Source organism: Bufo gargarizans, unplaced genomic scaffold, assembly GCF_014858855.1.
Source record: "Bufo gargarizans isolate SCDJY-AF-19 unplaced genomic scaffold, ASM1485885v1 fragScaff_scaffold_220_pilon, whole genome shotgun sequence".
Classification (NCBI taxonomy): Eukaryota; Metazoa; Chordata; class Amphibia; order Anura; family Bufonidae; genus Bufo; species Bufo gargarizans.
The window spans coordinates 238,890-264,951 of NW_025334073.1; the positions used below are offsets into that span (position 1 = coordinate 238,890).

Here is a 26,062-nt window from a genome sequence, read left to right on the forward strand (position 1 = left end):
TCTGCAGCAGCTCCGACAAACCGCCAGAGGGGTCACCCGCACAATACACGTTACTGAGGAACTTAAAGGGGCTGTCCAGAATAAGAGAAACATGGCTCCCCAAAATACCACAATTCACTGTGTGCAGTCTCTTCCTCCTGTGCAGTCTCTTCTCCTGTGCAGTCTCTTCTCCTGTGCAGTCGCTGTGTGCAGTCTCTTCTCCTGTTCAGTTAGTGTATGCAGACTCTTCCTCCTGTGCAGTCACTGTGTGCAGTCTCTTCCTCCTGTGCAGTCACTGTGTGCAGTCTCTTCTCCTGTGCAGTCACTGTGTGCAGTCTCTTCTCCTGTGCAGTCGCTGTGTGTGGTCTCTTCTCCTGTGCAGTCACTGTGTGCAGTCTCTTCTCCTGTGCAGTCACTGTGTGCAGTCTCTTCTCCTGTGCAGTCACTGTGTGCAGTTGCTGTGTGCAGTCTCTTCTCCTGTGCAGTCAGTGTATGCAGACTCTTCCTCCTGTGCAGTCACTGTGTGCAGTCTCTTCTCCTGTGCAGTCGCTGTGTGCAGTCTCTTCTCCTGTGCAGTCGCTGTGTGCAGTCTCTTCTCCTGTGCAGTCGCTGTGTGCAGTCTCTTCTCCTGTGCAGTCGCTGTGTGCAGTCTCTTCTCCTGTGCAGTCGCTGTGTGCAGTCTCTTCTCCTGTGCAGTCGCTGTGTGCAGTCTCTTCTCCTGTGCAGTCAGTGTGTGCAGTCTCTTCTCCTGTGCAGTCACTGTGTGCAGTCTCTTCTCCTGTGCAGTCACTGTGTGCAGTTGCTGTGTGCAGTCTCTTCTCCTGTGCAGTCAGTGTATGCAGACTCTTCCTCCTGTGCAGTCACTGTGTGCAGTCTCTTCTCCTGTGCAGTCACTGTGTGCAGTCTCTTCTCCTGTGCAGTCACTGTGTGCAGTCTCTTCTCCTGTGCAGTCGCTGTGTGCAGTCTCTTCTCCTGTGCAGTCGCTGTGTGCAGTCTCTTCTCCTGTGCAGTCAGTGTGTGCAGTCTCTTCTCCTGTGCAGTCACTGTGTGCAGTCTCTTCTCCTGTGCAGTCACTGTGTGCAGTCTCTTCCTCCTGTGCAGTCACTGTGTGGAGTTCCTTCCTCCTTAGGGGTCTGGTCTGGGGTATGATAGTAATTTAGGGTTCTAGTGTGGAGTCTGATGTTAATGTAAGGGCCTGGCCTGGTGTCTGATATTGATATAGAGGTCTGGTCTGGGAACTGATAATAGTATAGGAGTCTGGTCTGGGGTCTGATAGTTATATAGGGGTCTAGTCTGGTGTCTGATAATAATAATATACAGGTCTGATAGTAATATAGGGGTCTGGTGTCTGATATTGATATAGAGGTCTGGTATAGGGTCTGAGAGTAATATAGGAATCAGATCTGGTGTCTGATAGTAATATAGAGGTCTGGTCTGGGAACTTATAATAGTATAGGAGTCTGGTCTGGGGTCTGATAGTAATATAGGGGTCTGGGCTGGTGTCTGATAATAATATAGAGGTCTGATCTGGGGTCTGATAGTAATATAAGGTCTGGTCTGGTGTCTGATAGTAATATAGGGGTCTGATCTGGGAACTGATATTAATATAGGGGACTGAGGTCTGATAGTAATATAGGGATCTTGTCTGGTGTCTGATATTAATATAGGAATCTGGTCTGGTGTCTGATAGTAATATAGAGGTCTGGTCTAGGTTCTGATATTAATATAGGGGTCTGATCTGGTGTCTGATATTGATATAGAGGTCTGGTAGTAATATAAGGATCTGGTCTGGTGTCTGATAGTAATATAAAGGTCTATTCTAGGTTCTGATATTAATATAGGGGTCTGGTCTGGGTCTGATATTAATGAAAGGGTCTGGTCTGGGGTCTGATATTGATGAAGAGGTGTTGTCTGGGGTCTGATATTGATGAAGAGGTGTTGTCTGGGGTCTGATTTTCATGTAGAGGTCTTGTCTGGGGTCTGATATTGATGTAGAGATCTGGTCTGGGGTCTAATATTGATGTAGAGGTCTTGTCTGGGGTCTGATATTGATGTAGAGGTCTGGTCTGGGGTCTGATATTAATATAGAGGTCCTGCCTGGGGTCTGATATTAATGAAAGGGTCTGGTCTGGGGTCTGATATTGATGAAGAGGTGTTGTCTGGGGTCTGATTTTCATGTAGAGGTCTTGTCTGGGGTCTGATATTGATGTAGAGGTCTGGTCTGGGGTCTGATATTGATGTAGGGATCTGGTCTGGGGTCTGATATTGATGTAGGGATCTGGTCTGGGGTCTGATATTGATGTAGGGATCTGGTCTGGGGTCTGATATTGATGTAGAGGTCTTGTCTGGGGTCTGATATTGATGTAGGGGTCTGGTCTGGGGTCTGATATTGATGTAGGGATCTGGTCTGGGGTCTGATATTGATGTAGAGGTCTTGTCTGGGGTCTGATATTGATGTAGGGGTCTGGTCTGGGGTCTGATATTAATGAAAGGGTCTGGTCTGGGGTCTGATATTGATGTAAGGGTCTTGTCTGGGGTCTGATATTGATGTAGAGGTCTTCTCTGGGGTCTGATATTGATGTAGAGGTCTTCTCTGGGGTCTGATATTGATGTAGAGATCTGGTCTGGGGTCTGATATTGATGTAAGGGTCTTGTCTGGGGTCTGATATTTATATAGAGGTCTGGTCTGGGGTCTGATATTAATATAGAGGTCCTGCCTGGGGTCTGATATTGATGTAGGGATCTGCTCTGGGGTCTGATATTGATGTAGAGGTGTTGTCTGGGGTCTGATATTGATGTAGAGGTCTGGTCTGGGGTCTGATATTAATGAAAGGGTCTGGTCTGGGGTCTGATATTAATGAAAGGGTCTGGTCTGGGGTCTGATATTGATGTAGAGGTCTGGTCTGGGGTCTAATATTGATATAGAAGTCCTGCCTGGGGTCTGATATTGATGTAGGGATCTGGTCTGGGGTCTGATATTGATGTAGAGGTCTTGTCTGTGGTCTGATATTGATGTAGGGGTCTGGTCTGGGGTCTGATATTAATGAAAGGGTCTGGTCTGGGGTCTGATATTGATGTAAGGGTCTTGTCTGGGGTATGATCTTGATGTAGAGGTCTTCTCTGGGGTCTGATATTGATGTAGAGATCTGGTCTGGGGTCTGATATTGATGTAAGGGTCTTGTCTGGGGTCTGATATTGATGTAGAGGTCTTCTCTGGGGTCTGATATTGATGTAGAGATCTGGTCTGGGGTCTGATATTGATGTAAGGGTCTTGTCTGGGGTCTGATATTTATATAGAGGTCTGGTCTGGGGTCTGATATTAATATAGAGGTCCTGCCTGGGGTCTGATATTGATGTAGGGATCTGGTCTGGGGTCTGATATTGATGTAGAGGTATTGTCTGGGGTCTGATATTGATGTAGGGATCTGGTCTGGGGTCTGATACTGATGTAGGGGTCTGGTCTGGGGTCTGATATTAATGAAAGGGTCTGGTCTGGGGTCTGATATTAATTTAGGGGCCTATAAGTCTTGTACCTTAAAAGGCTAGTCCATTCTGCTGTGATTCTTACCACTGCTCAGGTATCTCCCCATGAAGTATGTTCCTTATATAAGGGACCAAGAATCAGAAATGGCTGAAGATCTAAACGTGTGCACCGCAGCACAAATAGTTACTACCTGTGGATATCACTGTCTTTATGAGCTTGATACATATTCACATGAAGGGGTGTAGTTAAAGGGGCGTCATGCTGAGGCGTCTACAGGGGTATTCCTTCTTCCGGCACTGGCTTCATATTATCTCGGAGTCGTTTGCTGATCTCCGCTGAGCTTCTTCTCACTTGTGCTGCTCAGTGTGAGATAGCAGGCGGGCAGCCCTGAGGACTGGGCCCGACACTGCGACATCATCTTATTAGCAGGTGTCAGACCGAGGCACTCCTGCACATCAGTGATGTCATCAGCAGGGGGCGGGGCTGTGACTACCTATTAGACATGATATACAGGCAGGTTGTCAGCAGTAATAGATGTTCCTGTAGTATAAGGTGCGTGGATCTCATGTCTGATCACATGTCATTATATCAGTGATGTCATCGGCAGGGGGCGGGGCTGTGACTACCTCTCAGACATGATATACAGGCAGGTTGTCAGCAGTAATAGATGTTCCTGTAGTATAAGGCGTGTAGATCTCATGTCTGATCACAAGTCATTATATTGGTGATGTCATCAGCAGGGGGCGGGGCTTTGACTACCTCTTAGACATGACATACAGGCAGGTTGTCAGCAGATAGTCACTGTCCTGGCCCAGTCTCCAGTATCTCCACCTCTGGTCGGGGTTGATATTCGGCCACCTCTTCTTATGATGCCTCTTGTCTCTTTCCACAGTTGCACCAGTCGTGGAGCCTAAGTTCCAGGACCTCCGTTTGCCGATGAAGCGCAGCGTCACCTTGAGGTGTAACATGTTGAAGGGGAGTCCGGTGAAAGTGGCCACTGCGGTTTGGAGGTTTGAGCGGAGCCTGTTGAGCGTTCCCCCCATAGAGCAGCAGGAGTTTTCTGAATACAAGATCAACAGCACGAGGCGGGAGACGAGCGGCACCTACGAGTGCACCATCTCCAACGACGTGGGCTCCGACTCCTGTGTCTTTCAGGTCACTGGTGAGTGGAACGCATCGTCTGTGACCTCAATGTCCTGCAGGGCCGGTGATGTAGACGCAGTGGAGTCCATTACTTGAGGCTTCTGACCCCGAGGGGCTGAAATTGGTTGACTCCTCGCGCCCTGGTCGCCTTCTTGGTTAGATCATGGCTTATTGGTTTTTGGAAACCCCAACTTAGGGTTAAAGGATGCAGTCGACTCATGAGCTCCTCAGTATAGGTCTCAGCTTTCACCTCCTGCTGTCATTTTTTGGGTGCTAATTGAGGGGTTCTGTGATCCCCCACTCAATGCCCTTGTATAAATCACTCTGCCTTTACGTATGCCTCTATAGAGCCGGGCCCCTTCCAGTCTCCAAAATAGAGTTGGTCACTTAACAATCCAAGAACATTGCCCAGGGAGGGCTTTCTGGTATTGAGGGCTATCTCCCTCAGCACCCCTGGAGTTACTCCCCTGCATTGTGTCCGGTGTGCCGCCCTCACTAGTCCTCCCGCTCCAGCTCTACGTACATTATGACCAGGACACATTTTTTGATTTCCTCTGATAATTATTGGCTTTAAGATATAAAACATTCTTTCATTGATCTTCCAGGCAGAGCATACAACCCCGAGTTCTACTACGACACCCTAAAACCCATCGAGAGTTTCAAGCAGTTCAAGAATTATTCTTATCTCATTCAATGGACGCAGAAAGAGCCCGGCGCCGTGGATCCGGTCCTGCACTACAAGCTGGAGCTGAAGCCGGTAAGACCAGGCAGGCGGATGGCGCATTTGCACCATTTTCTGTAATAACAGCAGTGAAATATTGGCACAGTGCGGACAGCTGCGTGGAGCTGAGGATAGAGCCTAGTGTGATTGTATTCAACTGTATTTTGGCCACCTCCTGTCTACTGTACCCCTCCCCCAGTAATGAGCTGGAACCAGTGGTAATCGGGATTTTTGTGGAGATAGTGACTGCATGCCGTTCAGTGTTGCTGCAGGGGTTATTCGTTTTTAGTGAGATCACCCTCAATTAATCCCAAAAGTGGTTGTCCAACTCTAATTAGGTCTCAGCCTTTGATCCCTTTCAAGCTCTGCTATGTCGCCAGTCCTGGTATGTATCTAGCTCTGCTGTGTCTTCTGCTCTGCAATCTCTCCAGCCCTGCTATGTACAGTCATGTGAAAAAATTAGGACACCCTTTGAAAGCATGTGGTTTTTTGTAACATTTTTAATAAAAGGTTATTTCATCTCCGTTTCAACAATACAGAGAGATTAAAGTAATCCGACTAAACAAAGAAAACTGAAGAAAAGTCTTTTCAAGATCTTCTGTAAATGTCATTCTACAAAAATGCCTATTCTAACTGAGGAAAAAGATAGGACACCCTTGCCCCTAATAGCGAGTGTTACCTCCTTTGGCTGAAATAACTGCAGTGAGACGGTTCTTGTAGCCATCTACCAGTCTTCGACATCGGTCTGAGGAAATTTTACCCCACTCCTCAATGCAGAACTTTTTCAGCTGTGAGATGTTTGAGGGGTTTCTTGCACGTACAGCCCTTTTCAAGTCACCCCACAGCATCTCAATGGGATTCAAATCTGGACTTTGACTTGGCCATTCCAGGACTCTCCATTTCTTCTTTTTCAGCCAATCTTTGGTTGATTTACTAGTATGTTTTGGGTCATTGTCATGTTGCATGGTCCAGTTCCGCTTCAGCTTTAATTTTCTAACTGATGGTCTCACATGTTCTTCAAGCACCTTCTGATACACAGTAGAATTCATCGTGGATTCTATGATGGTGAGCTGACCAGGTCCTGCTGCAGCAAAGCAGCCCCAAACCATGACACTTCCACCTCCATGCTTCACAGTTGGTATGAGGTTCTTTTCTTGGAATGCTGTGTTTGGTTTACGCCAAACATGTCCTCTGCTGTTGTGTCCAAATAATTCAATTTTGGACTCATCTGTCCAAAGAACATTATTCCAGAAGTCCTGGTCTTTGTCAACTTTATCTCTGGCAAATGTCAGTCTGGCCTCGATGTTTCTCTTGGAAAGCAAAGGTTTCCTCCTTGCACACCTCCCATGCAAGTTAAACTTGTACAGTCTCTTTCTGATTGTAGAGGCATGTACTTCTACATCAACAGTAGCCAGAGCCTGCTGTAGTTCTCGAGATGACACTTTAGGGTTTTTGGAGACCTCTTTTAGCATCTTGCGGTCTGCTCTTGGGGTGAACTTGCTGGGGCGACCAGTCCTGGGCATGTTGGCAGTTGTTTTGAAAGCCCTCCACTTGTAGACTATCTTCCGGACAGTGGAATGGCTGATTTCAAAATCTTTTGAGATCTTTTTAAATCCCTTCCCAGACTCATAGGCTGCTACAATTTTTTTTCTGAAGTCCTCTGACAGCTCTTTTGCTCTCACCATGGTGCTCACTCTCACTTCAACAGTCAGGAGCACACCAAACTAAATGTCTGAGGTTTAAATAGGGCAAGCCTCATTCAACATGCAGAGTAACGATCTACTAATTATGTGCACCTGGTGTGATATACCTGTGTGAGATCTGAGCCAATTTAAGAGGGAATACATGTGAGGGTGTCCTATCTTTTTCCTCAGTTAGAATAGGCATTTTTGTAGAATGACATTTACAGAAGATCTTGAAAAGACTTTTCTTCAGTTTTCTTTGTTTAGTTGGATTACTTTAATCTCTCTGTATTGTTGAAACGTAGATGAAATAACCTTTTATTAAAAATGTTACAAAAAACCACATGCTTTCAAAGGGTGTCCTAATTTTTTCACATGACTGTATATAGATCTGCTATGGCTCCAGCCCTGCTATGTATCCAGCTCTGCTATGGCTCTAGCTCTGTATCTAGCTCTGCTATGTCTTTTGCTCTGCTATCTCTCCAGTCCTGCTATGTATCTAGCTCTGATCAGTCACTATCCCTTCTATATCTCTAGCTCTGCTGTTTCTCATGCCCTGCTATGCCTCCAACTCTGCTATGTCTTCATTCCTGCTAAGTGTCTAGCTCTGCTATGTCAGTTGCACTGCTATATCATCTACTCTTCTGTCTCCCATCCTGCTATGTCTCTAGCTCTGCTATGTTTCCAGCCTGATATGATTTATACGGTGGCCTATATATAGACAGGTGTCCTTTTTATATAGGGTGATACACTAATGGCTGCCATTGCAGTACCCCTAGTCACTGAGATGATCACAGACCCTGAATGACATATCTGTCTGCATTGTTCAGTACAATTGTCCCCCCCCCCCACCCTTCACTCTCTCCTACTGATAAGTCTGTCTCAGTGTCAGTCTTTACTGTAGTTCTGGCATTCTGTTCATGAACCAGGGATACTGAGATGAGCAGATGTATTGATCTTACTCATGTAGGAGAGCAAAGTTTATGGAATAAAGGAGGACAATGAGTGGGGTGTTAACCCTTCCCGCTATTGGCAGTGCACCATTCAGGATTGTGAGGACGTCTTGGTGCACTCATTGATTCCTGTGTTTTCGGCTGGTTCTCTAATATTGGTGTAACGCGCTCTTTCTATACATTATGCTGCCTCTTCTTCTTTTATCCATTATGCCCTCAGCGGGGGGAAGGGGCGTTAATGTACTCTCGTCGTAACCGCCGCTGCACTTTACTAAGAAACACACAATGCTCACCGGTGTAAAGCATGTTAAAAGCATCGCGGCCCTGATACCATCCATTCCTTCTACTGAAAATGAGTGATGAACCTCCGAGAACCCCACCATTATGGATGTGTAAGGGACCATTGTGAAGAGGTACAGTCTGCGGTATAGGTGGAGAATAACCTACTGCACCTACCTGCGCGCAACCTGATAACCTACCAGGCAGCAGAGGTTTGCCCCCCAGTTATCCATCCAAGGAAGGGTCCCCAAAACCTACTCTTAGAAATTACAGTTACAATGTTAACTGCATACAACAATGTATATATAAAATCAATCAACATTACCATCAGTGTCACTATACCGATCCAGAGTTACATCCTGTATTACACTCCAGAGCTGCACTCACTATTCTGCTGGTGGAGTCACTGTGTACATACATTACTTATCCTGTACTGATCCAGAGTAACATCCTGTATTATACTCCAGAGCTGCACTCACTATTCTGCTGGTGGAGTCACTGTGTACATACATTACTTATCCTGTACTGATCCTGAGTTACATCCTGTATTATACCCCAGAGCTGCACTCACTATTCTGCTGGTGCAGTCACTGTGTACATACATTACTTATCCTGTACTGATCCTGAGTTACATCCTGTATTATACTCCAGAGCTGCACTCACTTTTCTGCTGGTGCAGTCACTGTGTACATACATTACTTATCCTGTACTGATCCTGAGTTACATCCTGTATTATACTCCAGAGCTGCACTCACTATTCTGCTGGTGCAGTCACTGTGTACATACATTACTTATCCTGTACTGATCCCGAGTTACATCCTGTATTATACTCCAGAGCTGCACTCACTATTCTGCTGGTGCAGTCACTGTGTACATACATCACTTATCCTGTACTGATCCTGAGTTACATCCTGTATTATACTGCAGAGCTGCACTCACTATTCTGCTGGTGGAGTCACTGTGAACATACATTACTTATCCTGTACTGATCCTGAGTTACATCCTGTATTATACTCCAGAGCTGCACTCACTATTCTGCTGGTGCAGTCACTGTGTACACACATTACTTATCCTGTACTGATCCTGAGTGACATCCTGTATTATACTCCAGAGCTGCACTCACTATTCTGCTGGTGCAGTCACTGTGTACATACATTACTTATCCTGTACTGATCCTGAGTTACATCCTGTATTATACTCCAGAGCTGCACTCACTATTCTGCTGGTGCAGTCACTGTGTACATACATTACTTATCCTGTACTGATCCTGAGTTACATCCTGTATTATACTCCAGAGCTGCACTCACTATTCTGCTGGTGGAGTCACTGTGTACATACATTACTTATCCTGTACTGATCCCGAGTTACATCCTGTATTATACTCCAGAGCTGCACTCACTATTCTGCTGGTGAAGTCACTGTGCACATACATTACTTATCCTGTACTGATCCTGAGTTACATCCTGTATTATACTCCAGAGCTGCACTCACTATTCTGCTGGTGGAGTCACTGTGTACATACATTACTTATCCTGTACTGATCCCGAGTTACATCCTGTATTATACTCCAGAGCGGCACTCACTATTCTGCTGGTGCAGTCTCTGTGTACATACATTACTGCTCCTGTACTGATCCTGAGTTACATCCTGTATTATACTCCAGAGCTGCACTCACTATTCTGCTGGTGGAGTCACTGTGTACATACATTACTTATCCTGTACTGATCCTGAGTTACATCCTGTATTATACTCCAGAGCTGCACTCACTATTCTGCTGGTGCAGTCACTGTGTACATACATTACTTATCCTGTACTGATCCCGAGTTACATCCTGTATTATACTCCAGAGCTGCACTCACTATTCTGCTGGTGCAGTCACTGTGTACATACATTACTTATCCTGTGTACTGATCCTGAGTTACATCCTGTATTATACTCCAGAGCTGCACTCACTATTCTGCTGGTGCAGTCACTGTGTACATACATTACTTATCCTGTACTGATCCTGAGTTACATCCTGTATTATACTCCAGAGCTGCACTCACTATTCTGCTGGTGCAGTCACTGTGTACATACATTACTTATCCTGTACTGATCCTGAGTTACATCCTGTATTATACTCCAGAGCTGCACTCACTATTCTGCTGGGGCAGTCACTGTGTACATACATTACTTATCCTGTACTGATCCTGAGTTACATCCTGTATTATACTCCAGAGCTGCACTCACTATTCTGCTGGTGGAGTCACTGTGTACATACATTACTTATCCTGTACTGATCCTGAGTTATATCCTGTATTATACTCCAGAGCTGCACTCACTATTCTGCTGGGGCAGTCACTGTGTACATACATTACTTATCCTGTACTGATCCTGAGTTACATCCTGTAATATACTCCAGAGCTGCACTCACTATTCTGCTGGTGCAGTCACTGTGTACATACATTACTTATCCTGTACTGATCCTGAGTTACATCCTGTATTATACTCCAGAGCTGCACTCACTATTCTGCTGGTGCAGTCACTGTGTACATACATTACTTATCCTGTACTGATCCTGAGTTACATCCTGTATTATACTCCAGAGCTGCACTCACTATTCTGCTGGTGCAGTCACTGTGTACATACATTACTTATCCTGTACTGATCCTGAGTTACATCCTGTATTATACTCCAGAGCTGCACTCACTATTCTGCTGGTGGAGTCACTGTGTACATACATTACTTATCCTGTACTGATCCTGAGTTACATCCTGCATTATACTCCAGAGCTGCACTCACTATTCTGCTAATGGTATGTATGTCTTCTCCATCACCCCAAATGACAGATCATGAACTTGCGGCTCTGCCTCTGCTTGTTGCTCCTGTGGAGGTCTGTCTATGGAGGCTGTTGAGGCTGTTGATTCCTCGCGGTGTGCCCGGCTGAGGATTTGGTGACGGGTCAGTGACCTGTCATTTCCTTTCGCAGACCTTCTAGTGGATCGGAGGTAGTGACCTTTCTTTGGATGATGGGTTGGAGTCAGCGCGGTGACACGGATGGCTTCTGACGGCTGCACACACGTTACACCGCTCCGCGTCTTCTGTCAGGAATCCGTGTGCGGTGGATCCTGAGTGTCCAGCAGCCTGTGCCCCCATCTCCAGAGGTCCCTGACCCCCATCCCTAGTATCAGTGGGCGGGATGGAAACAAGTCTCTGCAGTATGGGGGGCAGTCTACTGTGCAGCACATAGCGGCCCCGGGGCCACTGACACTGAGGAGGTGGCACTAAGATACTCTCACCCGTAGTCTCCCGTCCCATGTGTCTGCGGAGCGCCACCTGGTCCTGAGCCTTGTCTATTCCCTGGAAGAATTCAGGCGACATGAGGATCGTTGGGGAGCGCTGACTCCCAGCTCATTCAAGCATCTCGCCTTCATGATCCTTTCTCCAAAGGGGATAATCATGCAACACTCAATCCTCGATGATCCCTGGACTGAGATTTTCCTTAAACATAGTGATTTTCTGCAGAGCACAAAGTACCCGCTGCCCTGTTGTCAGGAGCCTTATAAGAGCCCCGTCCTAATGGAGGGATAATGTGGATGAGGCTTTCTATACAAAAGGTACTTGTAAGGACTATCAGCTCTCCACATTAACCATCTAAGTGCTCTGTGAGGGTCCTGGGAGTCCAGTGAAGAGCAGCCGACCATAACGAGTAACCATCACAGAATGGGAGAACGTAAAGGGTCTTCATTATAACTTTTCCTCAGAATCAGAAAATTGCAAGGATAAAAATAAAGCAATTACTGAGGAAACTAATAGAGAGACTTTTACAGGTAGTCAATAACTATATTTATTAAAATCATACTCTCTATGTAAAAAAATATAACTACTATAATACTGCTCCTCTGTACAGGAATATAACTACTATAATACTGCCTCCTATGTACAGGAATATAACTACTATAATACTGCTCCTATGTACAGGAATATAACTACTATAATACTGCTCCTATGTACAAGAATATAACTACTATAATACTGCTCCTATGTATAAGAATATAACTACTATAATACTGCTCCTATGTACAAGAATATAACTACTATAATCCTGCTCCTATGTACAAGAATATAACTACTATAATACTGCTCCTATGTACAGGAATATAACTACTATAATACTGCCTCCTATGTACAAGAATATAACTACTATAATACTGCTCCTATGTACAAGAATATAACTACTATAATACTGCCTCCTATGTACAGGAATATAACTACTATAATACTGCCTCCTATGTACAAGAATATAACTACTATAATACTGCTCCTCTGTACAGGAATATAACTACTATAATACTGCCTCCTATGTACAAGAATATAACTACTATAATACTGCTCCTATGTACAAGAATATAACTACTATAATACTGCCTCCTATGTACAAGACTATAACTACTATAATACTGCCTCCTATGTACAAGAATATAACTACTATAATACTGCTCCTATGTACAAGAATATAACTACTATAATACTGCTCCTATGTACAGGAATATAACTACTATAATACTTCTCCTATGTACAAGAATATAACTACTATAATACTGCTCCTATGTACAAGAATATAACTACTATAATACTGCTCCTATGTACAAGAATATAACTACTATAATACTGCTCCTATGTACAAGAATATAACTACTATAATACTGCTCCTATGTACAAGAATATAACTACTATAATACTGCATCCTATGTACAAGACTATAACTACTATAATACTGCCTCCTATGTACAAGAATATAACTACTATAATACTGCTCCTATGTACAAGAATATAACTACTATAATACTGCTCCTATGTACAGGAATATAACTACTATAATACTTCTCCTATGTACAAGAATATAACTACTATAATACTGCTCCTATGTACAAGAATATAACTACTATAATACTGCTCCTATGTACAAGAATATAACTACTATAATACTGCTCCTATGTACAAGAATATAACTACTATAATACTGCTCCTATGTACAAGAATATAACTACTATAATACTGCCTCCTATGTACAAGACTATAACTACTATAATACTGCTCCTATGTACAAGAATATAACTACTATAATACTGCTCCTATGTACAGGAATATTACTACTATAATATTGCCTCCTATGTACAAGAATATAACTACTATAATACTTCTCCTATGTACAAGAATATAACTACTATAATACTGCTCCTATGTACAAGAATATAACTACTATAATACTGCTCCTATGTACAAGGATATTTCCTTAGAATATAATATCCCAGTTTGTTTCTGTGATTTTCTGTTTAGGGTACTTTCACACTAGTGTTATTCTTTTCCGGCGCTGAGTTCCGTCCTAGGGGCTCTATACCTGAAAATAACTGATCAGTTTTATCCTAATGCATTGTGAATAGAGAGCATTCCGTTCAGTATGCATCAGTGCAGTCTTTTCACGGTATTCGAATGGAGAGAATACCGCAGCATACTGCAGATCTTTTCTTCCGGTCTCCGCATGCGCAGACCTTTAAAAATGTAAAAAAAAATAGAAAATACTGATCCGTTTTTGAATTTTTACGGATGACACCGGAGAGACGGATGCAGTTTTTCAATACATTTGTCAAACTGATCCGGAAACAAATCTTTTCTATTTCCAAACGTTTTTCCGGATCCGGCAGGTAGTCTCGCTAACGGAACTGCCTGCCGAAATCCTACAATGCAAGTGTGGAAGTCCCCTCATTGGACACAATGTCTCCAGTCTGTTCTTTGTGTCATTTATTGTGTGTAGTATCTGTGTGGTGCTCTGTAGTTGGACATTACAACATGCTGTGCTCTGTCACTTGTTTATTACCTTTAGTAGTATCTGTGTAGTATCTGTGTGGTGCTCTGTAGTTGGACATTACAACATGCTGTGGGCTGTCACTTGTTTATTACCTTTAGTAGTATCTGTGTGGTATCTGTGTGGTGCTCTGTAGTTGGACATTACAACATGCTGTGCTCTGTCACTTGTTTATTACCTTTAGTAGTATCTGTGTAGTATCTGTGTGGTGCTCTGTAGTTGGACATTACAACATGCTGTGGGCTGTCACTTGTTCATTACCTTTAGTAGTATCTGTGTAGTATCTGTGTGGTGCTCTGTAGTTGGACATTACAACATGCTGTGCTCTGTCACTTGTTTATTACCTTTAGTAGTATCTGTGTGGTATCTGTGTGGTGTTCTGTAGTTGGACATTACAACATGCTGTGCTCTGTCACTTGTTCATTACCTTTAGTAGTATCTGTGTAGTATCTGTGTGGTGCTCTGTAGTTGGACATTACAACATGCTGTGCTCTGTCACTTGTTTATTACCTTTAGTAGTATCTGTGTAGTATCTGTGTGGTGCTCTGTAGTTGGACATTACAACATGCTGTGCTCTGTCACTTGTTCATTACCTTTAGTAGTATCTGTGTGGTGTTCTGTAGTTGGACATTACAACATGCTGTGCTCTGTCACTTGTTCATTACCTTTAGTAGTATCTGTGTAGTATCTGTGTGGTGCTCTGTAGTTGGACATTACAACATGCTGTGCTCTGTCACTTGTTTATTACCTTTAGTAGTATCTGTGTAGTATCTGTGTGGTGCTCTGTAGTTGGACATTACAACATGCTGTGCTCTGTCACTTGTTCATTACCTTTAGTAGTATCTGTGTGGTATCTGTGTGGTGCTCTGTAGTTGGACATTACAACATGCTGTGCTCTGTCACTTGTTCATTACCTTTAGTAGTATCTGTGTAGTATCTGTGTGGTGCTCTGTAGTTGGACATTACAACATGCTGTGCTCTGTCACTTTTTTATTACCTTTAGTAGTATCTGTGTGGTATCTGTGTGGTGCTCTGTAGTTGGACATTACAACATGCTGTGGGCTGTCACTTGTTCATTACCTTTAGTAGTATCTGTGTGGTATCTGTGTGGTGCTCTGTAGTTGGACATTACAACATGCTGTGCTCTGTCACTTGTTTATTACCTTTAGTAGTATCTGTGTAGTATCTGTGTGGTGCTCTGTAGTTGGACATTACAACATGCTGTGGGCTGTCACTTGTTCATTACCTTTAGTAGTATCTGTGTAGTATCTGTGTGGTGCTCTGTAGTTGGACATTACAACATGCTGTGCTCTGTCACTTGTTTATTACCTTTAGTAGTATCTGTGTGGTATCTGTGTGGTGTTCTGTAGTTGGACATTACAACATGCTGTGCTCTGTCACTTGTTCATTACCTTTAGTAGTATCTGTGTAGTATCTGTGTGGTGCTCTGTAGTTGGACATTACAACATGCTGTGCTCTGTCACTTGTTTATTACCTTTAGTAGTATCTGTGTAGTATCTGTGTGGTGCTCTGTAGTTGGACATTACAACATGCTGTGCTCTGTCACTTGTTCATTACCTTTAGTAGTATCTGTGTGGTGTTCTGTAGTTGGACATTACAACATGCTGTGCTCTGTCACTTGTTCATTACCTTTAGTAGTATCTGTGTAGTATCTGTGTGGTGCTCTGTAGTTGGACATTACAACATGCTGTGCTCTGTCACTTGTTTATTACCTTTAGTAGTATCTGTGTAGTATCTGTGTGGTGCTCTGTAGTTGGACATTACAACATGCTGTGCTCTGTCACTTGTTCATTACCTTTAGTAGTATCTGTGTGGTATCTGTGTGGTGCTCTGTAGTTGGACATTACAACATGCTGTGCTCTGTCACTTGTTCATTACCTTTAGTAGTATCTGTGTAGTATCTGTGTGGTGCTCTGTAGTTGGACATTACAACATGCTGTGCTCTGTCACTTTTTTATTACCTTTAGTAGTATCTGTGTGGTATCTGTGTGGTGCTCTGTAGTTGGACATTACAACATGCTGTGGGCTGTCACTTGTTCATTACCTTTAGTAGTATCTGTGTGGTATCTGTGTGGTGCTCTGTTGTTGGACATTACAACATGCTGTGGGCTGTCACTTGTTGATTACCTTTAGTAGTATCTGTGTGGTATCTGTGTGGTGTTCTGTAGTTGGACATTACAACATGCTGTGGACTGTGCTCTGTCACTTGTTTATTACCTTTAGTAGTATCTGTGTGGTATCTGTGTGGTGCTCTGTAGTTGGACATTACAACATGCTGTGCTCTGTCACTTGTTTATTACCTTTAGTAGTATCTGTGTAGTATCTGTGTGGTGCTCTGTAGTTGGACATTACAACATGCTGTGCTCTGTCACTTGTTCATTACCTTTAGTAGTATCTGTGTGGTATCTGTGTGGTGCTCTGTAGTTGGACATTACAACATGCTGTGCTCTGTCACTTGTTCATTACCTTTAGTAGTATCTGTGTAGTATCTGTGTGGTGCTCTGTAGTTAGACATTACAACATGCTGTGCTCTGTCACTTGTTTATTACCTTTAGTAGTATTTGTGTAGTATCTGTGTGGTGCTCTGTAGTTGGACATTACAACATGCTGTGGGCTGTCACTTGTTCATTACCTTTAGTAGTATCTGTGTGGTATCTGTGTGGTGCTCTGTAGTTGGACATTACAACATGCTGTGGGCTGTCACTTGTTCATTACCTTTAGTAGTATCTGTGTGGTATCTGTGTGGTGCTCTGTAGTTGGACATTACAACATGCTGTGCTCTGTCACTTGTTTATTACCTTTAGTAGTATCTGTGTAGTATCTGTGTGGTGCTCTGTAGTTGGACATTACAACATGCTGTGGACTGTGCTCTGTCACTTGTTCATTACCTTTAGTAGTATCTGTGTAGTATCTGTGTGGTGCTCTGTAGTTGGACATTACAACATGCTGTGCTCTGTCACTTGTTTATTACCTTTAGTAGTATCTGTGTAGTATCTGTGTGGTGCTCTGTAGTTGGACATTACAACATGCTGTGAGCTGTGCTCTTTCACTTGTTCATTACCTTTAGTAGTATCTGTGTAGTATCTGTGTGGTGCTCTGTAGTTGGACATTACAACATGCTGTGCTCTGTCACTTGTTCATTACCTTTAGTAGTATCTGTGTAGTATCTGTGTGGTGCTCTGTAGTTAGACATTACAACATGCTGTGCTCTGTCACTTGTTTATTACCTTTAGTAGTATCTGTGTAGTATCTGTGTGGTGCTCTGTAGTTGGACATTACAACATGCTGTGGGCTGTCACTTGTTCATTACCTTTAGTAGTATCTGTGTGGTATCTGTGTGGTGCTCTGTAGTTGGACATTACAACATGCTGTGCTCTGTCACTTGTTCATTACCTTTAGTAGTATCTGTGTGGTGCTCTGTAGTTGGACATTACAACATGCTGTGGACTGTGCTCTGTCACTTGTTTATTACCTTTAGTAGTATCTGTGTAGTATCTGTGTGGTGTTCTGTAGTTGGACATTACAACATGCTGTGCTCTGTCACTTGTTTATTACCTTTAGTAGTATCTGTGTAGTATCTGTGTGGTGCTCTGTAGTTGGACATTACAACATGCTGTGCTCTGTCACTTGTTTATTACCTTTAGTAGTATCTGTGTGGTATCTGTGTGGTGCTCTGTAGTTGGACATTACAACATGCTGTGGGCTGTCACTTGTTTATTACCTTTAGTAGTATCTGTGTGGTATCTGTGTGGTGCTCTGTAGTTGGACATTACAACATGCTATGGGCTATGCTCTGTCACTTGTTCATTACCTTTAGTAGTATCTGTGTAGTATCTGTGTGGTGCTCTGTAGTTGGACATTACAACATGCTGTGCTCTGTCACTTGTTTATTACCTTTAGTAGTATCTGTGTAGTATCTGTGTGGTGCTCTGTAGTTGGACATTACAACATGCTGTGCTCTGTCACTTGTTCATTACCTTTAGTAGTATCTGTGTAGTATCTGTGTGGTGCTCTGTAGTTGGACATTACAACATGCTGTGCTCTGTCACTTGTTTATTACCTTTAGTAGTATCTGTGTAGTATCTGTGTGGTGCTCTGTAGTTGGACATTACAACATGCTGTGCTCTGTCACTTGTTCATTACCTTTAGTAGTATCTGTGTGGTATCTGTGTGGTGCTCTGTAGTTGGACATTACAACATGCTGTGGGCTATGCTCTGTCACTTGTTTATTACCTTTAGTAGTATCTGTGTAGTATCTGTGTGGTGCTCTGTAGTTGGACATTACAACATGCTGTGGACTGTGCTCTGTCACTTGTTTATTACCTTTAGTAGTATCTGTGTAGTGTCTGTGTGGTGTTCTGTAGTTGGACATTACAACATGCTATGGGCTATGCTCTGTCACTTGTTCATTACCTTTAGTAGTATCTGTGTAGTATCTGTGTGGTGCTCTGTAGTTGGACATTACAACATGCTGTGCTCTGTCACTTGTTTATTACCTTTAGTAGTATCTGTGTAGTGTCTGTGTGGTGTTCTGTAGTTGGACATTACAACATGCTATGGGCTATGCTCTGTCACTTGTTCATTACCTTTAGTAGTATCTGTGTAGTATCTGTGTGGTGCTCTGTAGTTGGACATTACAACATGCTGTGCTCTGTCACTTGTTTATTACCTTTAGTAGTATCTGTGTAGTATCTGTGTGGTGCTTTGTAGTTGGACATTACAACATGCTATGGGCTATGCTCTGTCACTTGCTTATGACCCTCAGCAGTTTCTTTGTGTTGCTGTGCAGTTAGATGATGCAGTATGCCGCGCTGCTGCTGTTGCTGTGTTACTTGCTCATTACCTTCCTTATTATCTTCCTTACTGGATACTTGCCCATGCCACCATCATTGTCTTGCACTTGATTGGGGCTAGTCCTCGGTTAGGCTACTTTCACACTTGCGGCAGAGTGATCCGGAACTGCTTGCCGGTTCTGGCAAAACTTATGCCAACTGATGACATTTGTAAGACTGATCAGGATCCTGATCAGTCAGAAAAATGCATTGAAATGCCGGATCCGTCTTTCCAGTGTCATCTGGCAAAACGGATCCGGCATTTATTTTTTCACCTTTTTTTCGGTCTGCGCATGTGCAGACCGGAAGGGCGGATCCGGCACTAATACATTCCTATAGAAAAAAATGCCAGATTCGGCATTCAGGCAAGTCTTCAGGTTTTTTGGCCGGAGATAAAACCGTAGCATGCTCCGGTTTTATCTTTTGCCTGATCAGTCAAAATGACTGAACTGAAGACATCCTGGTGCCTCCTGAACGGATTACTATCTATTCAGAATGCATGATGATATGCCGGATCAGTTCTTTTCCGGTATTGAGCCCCTAGGACGGAACTCAGTGCCGGAAAAGAAAAACGCTAGTGTGAAAGTAGCCTTATTTGCCTTTGGCAGTTCATTGTATGGAGCGTTATTGACTCCTATGTCACTTGCTAATTATCTTTGTACCGTTTTTCCCTGTAGCACATTTGGATTGTAGCCTGGATTAGCATAATCACTTACACATATCCTGCTCATTGCCCACTGAGGCCAGGGTCACGCAGAGACCATTTGTACCCCTACTGTCGAGTGTCAGCTGCAGAAAGAAATAGTCAGAGAAAAGAGAAGTGGCCCAAGCCTCATGCATCAGGGAAGCAGGAGGTTGTCACAGGGGCCAGCGCAGCGAGTGTCGTTATCTCTGTCACTTGCTTATTATCTAAGGTTTCAGAATAAGGGCAGATGTTATATTTATACCGAACTAGCAGAAGGAGCGGCTTCACACGGGAATCCCCTATAACAGTGACATCTACAGTACCCCGCCCCTTTAAGAGTAACATCCACAGCGCCCTCCCCTTTAACAGTGACTCCCACAGCGGCCGCCCCTTTATTAGTGACCTCCACAGTACCCCGTCTCCTTAAGTGACCTCCACAGTACCCCGTCTCGTTAAGTGACCTCCACAGTACCCCGTCTCCTTAAGTGACCTCCACAGTACCCCGTCTCGTTAAGTGACCTCCACAGTACCCCGTCTCGTTAAGTGACCTCCACAGTACCCGTCTCGTTAAGTGACCTCCACAGTACTCCGTCTCGTTAAGTGACCTCCACAGTACTCCGTCTCGTTAAGTGACCTCCACAGTACTCCGTCTCGTTAAGTGACCTCCACAGTACTCCGTCTCGTTAAGTGACCTCCACAGTACCCCATCCCGTTAAGTGACCTCCACAGTACTCCGTCTCGTTAAGTGACCTCCACAGTACTCCGTATCGTTAAGTGACCTCCACAGTACCCCATCCCGTTAAGTGACCTCCACAGTACCCCGTCTCGTTAAGTGACCTCCACAGTACCCCGTCTCGTTAAGTGACCTCCACAGTACCCCGTCTCGTTAAGTGACCTCCACAGTACCCCGTCTCGTTAAGTGACCTCCACAGTACCCCGTCTCGTTAAGTGACCTCCACAGTACCCCATCCCGTTAAGTGACCTCCACAGTACCCCGTCTCGTTAAGTGACCTCCACAGTACCCCGTCTCGTTAAGTGACCTCCACAGTACCCCGTCTCGTTAAGTGACCTCCACAGTACCCCGTCTCGTTAAGTGACCTCCACAGTACTCCGTCTCGTTAAGTGACCTCCACAGTACCCCATCCTTATAGTGCGATCTCTGCATACATAGACTAAATAATCATTTCGGTCCAGTAGAATTTGTTAAAAACTTAATTTTAAAATATGCAAATTAACTTGCTGGTAGCAGCCGCATCCTCCGATCCTAAAGACGCCCCCTCCGCATTGTGATTGACAGGGCCAGGGAACGGGATCATTCTCTACTGGCCCTGTTTGAATTCAAAATATCGTGCCTGCGCCGTACCTGTCTTCAATTGGCGCAGGCGCACTGAGAGGCGGCTGCTCGCTCGGCCACTCCATCCTCAATGCGCCTGCGCCGGGTGTAAATGTGACGTCATCGGCGCAGGCGCATTGAGGATGGAGCGGCCGAGCGAGTGGCCGCCTCTCAGTGCGCCTGCGCCGATTGAAGACAGGTACGGCGCAGGCGCGAGATTTGGAATTGAAACAGGGCCAGCAGAGAACGATCCTGTTCCCTGACCCTGTCAATGAACATGCGGAGGGGGCGGAGGATGCGGCTGCTACCAGCAAGTAGCCGCCTTACTTGCTGGTAGCAAGGTAATTTGCATATTTTAAAATTAAGTTTTTAACAAATTCTACTCGACCGAAATGATTATTTAGCCTATGTATGCAGAAATCGCACTATAGGGATTATAAGTAAACCAAAAAATAATAATGGTTTAGTGGGGTGACGGAAGCCCTTTAACTGTGACCTCCACCATTCTCTGCCCCCTTAACAGTGACCTCCACAGCGGCCTGCCCCTAGGGTGGCCAGAGGTCCGGTTTTAGGCTGGATAATCCGTTTCTCAGACTCCTTGTCCTCCGTCCGGCGCAGGGCCTGGACGGACACAGGGATGTCTTTTTGAACAGTTCACTCTCAGACGGCAGCACTGTGCTGTCTGAGAGTGAGCTGCAGGGAGAACGTCGCCCTCCCTTCCACCCCTGCAGCGGACAGAAGTTTATTTTTACATTTTTAATTTTTTCAGTCCCTGTCGGCTGCGGAGTGGGAGGGGCCTAACTGGGTCAGGGCGTGGCTAAGCGGGGCTTTGGGGGAGGTTTTTTTAAGTCCGTCTTTTGAGAGTGACCTGAACGGCCACCCTACCTGCCCCCTTAACTGAGACCCCCACAGCACTCCGCTCCCTTAACAGCGTCATCCACAGCGCCCTGCCCTTTTAAAACTGACCTACAGCAGCGAAGAAAAATGGCTGGGTTGTTATGGAAACCTGGAGTAAAACTGTGTGTATGTGGAGACTAAGGGCCTGCGAGCTTCTATTGGCTGATAAGGGTCATGTGACCAGGCTTCTAATGGTTAATGCATTTTTTTGGAATATCTCAGGAACGGTACACACTAGAGAGCTGAGACCTGATCTAAAACCTTCCGGACACCCGATGTACCTGTGCGCCAAATGTCGCAATTGTAAATGCGACGGTGCGGATTCCTTTAGCGGACACGCACTCAGCTTTATATATTAGATGTACTTTCTGGGACTTAGATATTGTTGGTCTATTCCCAAGATAGGTGATTTGTATCAGATTTTTGGGGGTTCGATATGCGCCACCCCCCCCCCCACCGATCAGCGGTTTCAGGCGGCTACCACCATTATTATACAGTGGACCGACACAGACAAAGAAGGCTCCATCTGTTCGCTGTATAGTTTCTGGCGCCCGGCGGCTGCCTAAGGATCTGATTGGTGAGGGAGCGGGGTGTTGGACCCCCTCCCCCATCTGATATCAATAACCGGCCCCTAGGATATAGTGAATATCATGCTATTGTGTCCGCCCACAGCCACCACAAGGGGGAGCTCACTGCGTACACATTTAGGCTACTTTCACATATGCGTTATGTCTGGTTTTGAGATCTCAAAGCCGCAGGAAAACGCTTGCGCTGTAATAATATAACCGTCTGCATCTGTTCCGAACGGATCCGGTTGTATTATATTGGAAATGAATAAACACTGAAACCATTGTAAGTCAATGGGCACCGGATCCGTTTTTTTTTTTTGTGTCAGAAAAAACCCCGGATCCGTCACCATCGACTTACATGTTTTTTGGCGCCGGATCCGGCTTGTTCCTTTTCCCATGCCGCACACAGCGATTTTGTGTCCGGCATGGGAACGTAACAAACCGGAACAGAATGCATTCTGGAGACTCCGCTGCGGTTTGTTCAGTTTAGTCCATTTTACTACAATTTTCTACAAATGTTCATAAAAAGTGTTTAAAAATATAGAAACATATGATTAGGATTTCTCAATATTTGGGAAAATTTTCCTTAAATGGTGTAAATCATAAAAAAGGAGAAAAATATTTAAAAATAGTCATTTTATGCTCCTGTGGCTGTGACCCGATCTGCGATTACGCCGCTACCCTCCCCCACCCGCCCTTCACACCACGTCCACAAATGAAGAATTTCACATCGATCCCATCATGCGAGTCTAATAAATCTCTCTGGCTTCGCCGCGTTCCCACCGCGGCCGGGCTCGACCGTAAAAAAAAAAAGATGAAGAACCTGCCGACGAGGGGCTCAAAGTCATTGGCGCAAAATTCCTTGTAACTCAGCAGAATGAGATGGAACATAATGGCGGATGTAAGGGGACCCTGGTGGTCGCTCCAGCAAGGCCAGAAGACGGGGAAGTCATATCCGGACGTGATTAGTGCCGAGCGAGGCAAGGTCTGGAGAAGATGAACCAGGGGAAGAAGAGGCGGCGGGGGAGGCAGCGCTGTGCCGGCCAAAGTTGTAAATAAAGTTGTGAAAAAGAAAAAAGTGGCATAAACAACACATCGATACAAAGTAAAAGAAACATTGTTACAAAACCCTGACCATGTGACACCAGGCGGTCATCATACTAGCGCCGGCATGCTGGGGTCACATGACACATCACGTGACCCTTATATATGTTTTTTCTGGATGATACAATGTATATAAAACCCATTTACATTGCGTCGATCTTTCTGATTTCAGCCAAACATGAAGGGAATGAACAGCTTTGTGGTGAATAGCCGGGACCCCAGGAAAGGCTTCCTGTACGAGCTCCGACTGACCGACCTCAAGATCCCCCAACACTACGAGGTGAAGATCACACCGCACACCGTGTCCGGACCCGGCGACTCTGCCTCCCGGAGCATCCGCTACAAAGAGCGTAAGTCACCAAGTGCAATATGTATTCCTGCTGACAACCTGCCTGTATATCCTGTCTGAGAGGTTGTCACAGCCCCGCCCCCTGCTGATGACATCACTGATATAAGGACATGTGATCAGACCTGAGATCACACACCTTATACTACAGGAACATCTATTACTGCCGACAACCTGCCTGTATATCCTGTCTGAGAGGTAGTCACAGCCCCGCCCCCTGCCAACAACCTGCCTGTATATCCTGTCTGAGAGGTAGTCACAGCCCCGCCCCCTGCTGATGACATCACTGATATAATGACCTGTGATCAGACATGAGATCACACACCTTATACTACAGGAACATCTATTACTGCTGACAACCTGCCTGTACATCATGTCTGAGAGGTAGTCACAGCCCCGCCCCCTGCTGATGACATCACTGATATAAGGACATGTGATCAGACCTGAGATCCACACCTTATACTACAGGAACATCTATTACTGCCGACAACCTGCCTGTATATCCTGTCTGAGAGGTAGTCACAGCCCCGCCCCCTGCTGATGACATCACTGATATAATGACATGTGATCAGACCTGAGATCACACACCTGATACTACAGGAACATCTATTACTGCTGACAACCTGCCTGTATATCTTGTCTGAGAGGTAGTCACAGCCCCGCCCCCTGCTGATGACATCACTGAATACAGTAGTTGCTCTTTTGCTCATTTGGTGCTTATGTTATTATTGTGGCAGCTCCTATTGTAGGTTCCTATGTAATAAGTTTGTGCCCCCCTGCTGTGGACCTTCAGGTCTATGCAGGTTCCTGTCTCGGTCACGGTTACTCGCGGGTCGTTTGCTCCATCGTCATGTCCGTTTTCTGCGCCACTTCACATCGGTGTCTCCTGTGTGGGGATCTGACTGTCTGGACAGAGCTGGATCAGCGGTGCGTGAAGCCTCCGAGAGCCGGCACACTCTGAACGCCACCGGCCCCGGCACGCTCACCGTAATGAATCACTGGGGTTTGGGGGGTGTAAATATTAACCCTGTCCTGCCCAGAGACTTCATAATCATCAGGGAGCAAAGTCATCGGGAGGGTAAACGTGAAGACTCCGTGTGTAGCATTGGATTCTACACGGCCGCTCTGTCTCTGGGAAACTGTACCACAGATTGGATTGTGTGTGCAGCAATTCACTGGCGATGGTGAGAGAACAGCATTGTCACTGCAGCTCTGGATGTGACTAGAGTATAAGATATAGTGCAGCAAGATGAAATAACATTAAAAACCGTTAAGATATGAACAAAATATAATAATAAAGAAATGATAATAATAAAGGAATCTGGAATGATTTTTGTGATGCTCTGCACCCGCACTGCTTCATCTCTGCTGTTCCGGTTGTAATGACTTGATTTTGTTCTATTGATGAAGTTTGTTTTTTCTTTTCCAGCTGTCAACTACCCGAGCCAATCAGGTGAGCGCATGTGTGTATAATATGTGTGTGTATAATATGTGTGTATAATGTATGTGTTTATAATGTGTGTATATAATGTATGTGTGTGTACAATGTGTATGTGTGTGCAATGTGTGTGTGTATATAATATGTGTGTGTATATAATGTGTGTGTATATAATGTGTGTATAATATATGTGTACAATGTGTATGTGTGTGCAATGTGTGTGTATGTGTGTGTATAATATATGTGTGTATATAATGTGTGTGTATAATGTGTGTGTATATATATAATTAATGTGTGTGTATGTGTGCATAATATATGTGTATAATGTATGTGTGTATAATGTGTGTGAATAATGTATGTGTGTGTATAATGTATGTATCTGTGTGTGTAATACAGTATGTATGTGTGTGTGTATAATGTATGTATCTGTGTGTATAATATGTATGTGTGTGTATAATGTATGTGTGTATAATGTGTGTGTATAATATGTATGTGTGTGTATAATGTATGTGTGTGTATAATATGTATGTGTGTGTATAATATGTAAGTGTGTATATGTGTGTGTATAGTGTGTATAATGTGTGTGTATGTGTGTGTATAATGTATGTGTGTGTATAATGTATGTATCTGTGTGTATAATACAGTATGTATGTGTGTGTATAATATGTATGTGTGTGTATAATATGTATGTGTGTGTATAATATGTGTGTGTATAATATGTAAGTGTGTATATGTGTGTGTATGTGTGCGT

At 44.4% G+C, this 26,062-nt stretch overlaps 1 protein-coding gene across 1 annotated transcript in view; it reads left to right on the forward strand.

Annotated features, from left to right (window-relative positions):
* LOC122922341 (MAM domain-containing glycosylphosphatidylinositol anchor protein 1-like) overlaps positions 1-26,062 on the forward strand; it is a 276,736-nt gene that overhangs the window by 193,511 nt on the left and 57,163 nt on the right. Inside the window, exons 10-13 of the mRNA XM_044272917.1 lie at positions 4,356-4,625; positions 5,212-5,363; positions 23,700-23,877; positions 25,303-25,326. Coding sequence (XP_044128852.1) covers positions 4,356-4,625; positions 5,212-5,363; positions 23,700-23,877; positions 25,303-25,326 — 624 coding nt within the window. The remainder of the gene's footprint in view (positions 1-4,355; positions 4,626-5,211; positions 5,364-23,699; positions 23,878-25,302; positions 25,327-26,062) is intronic.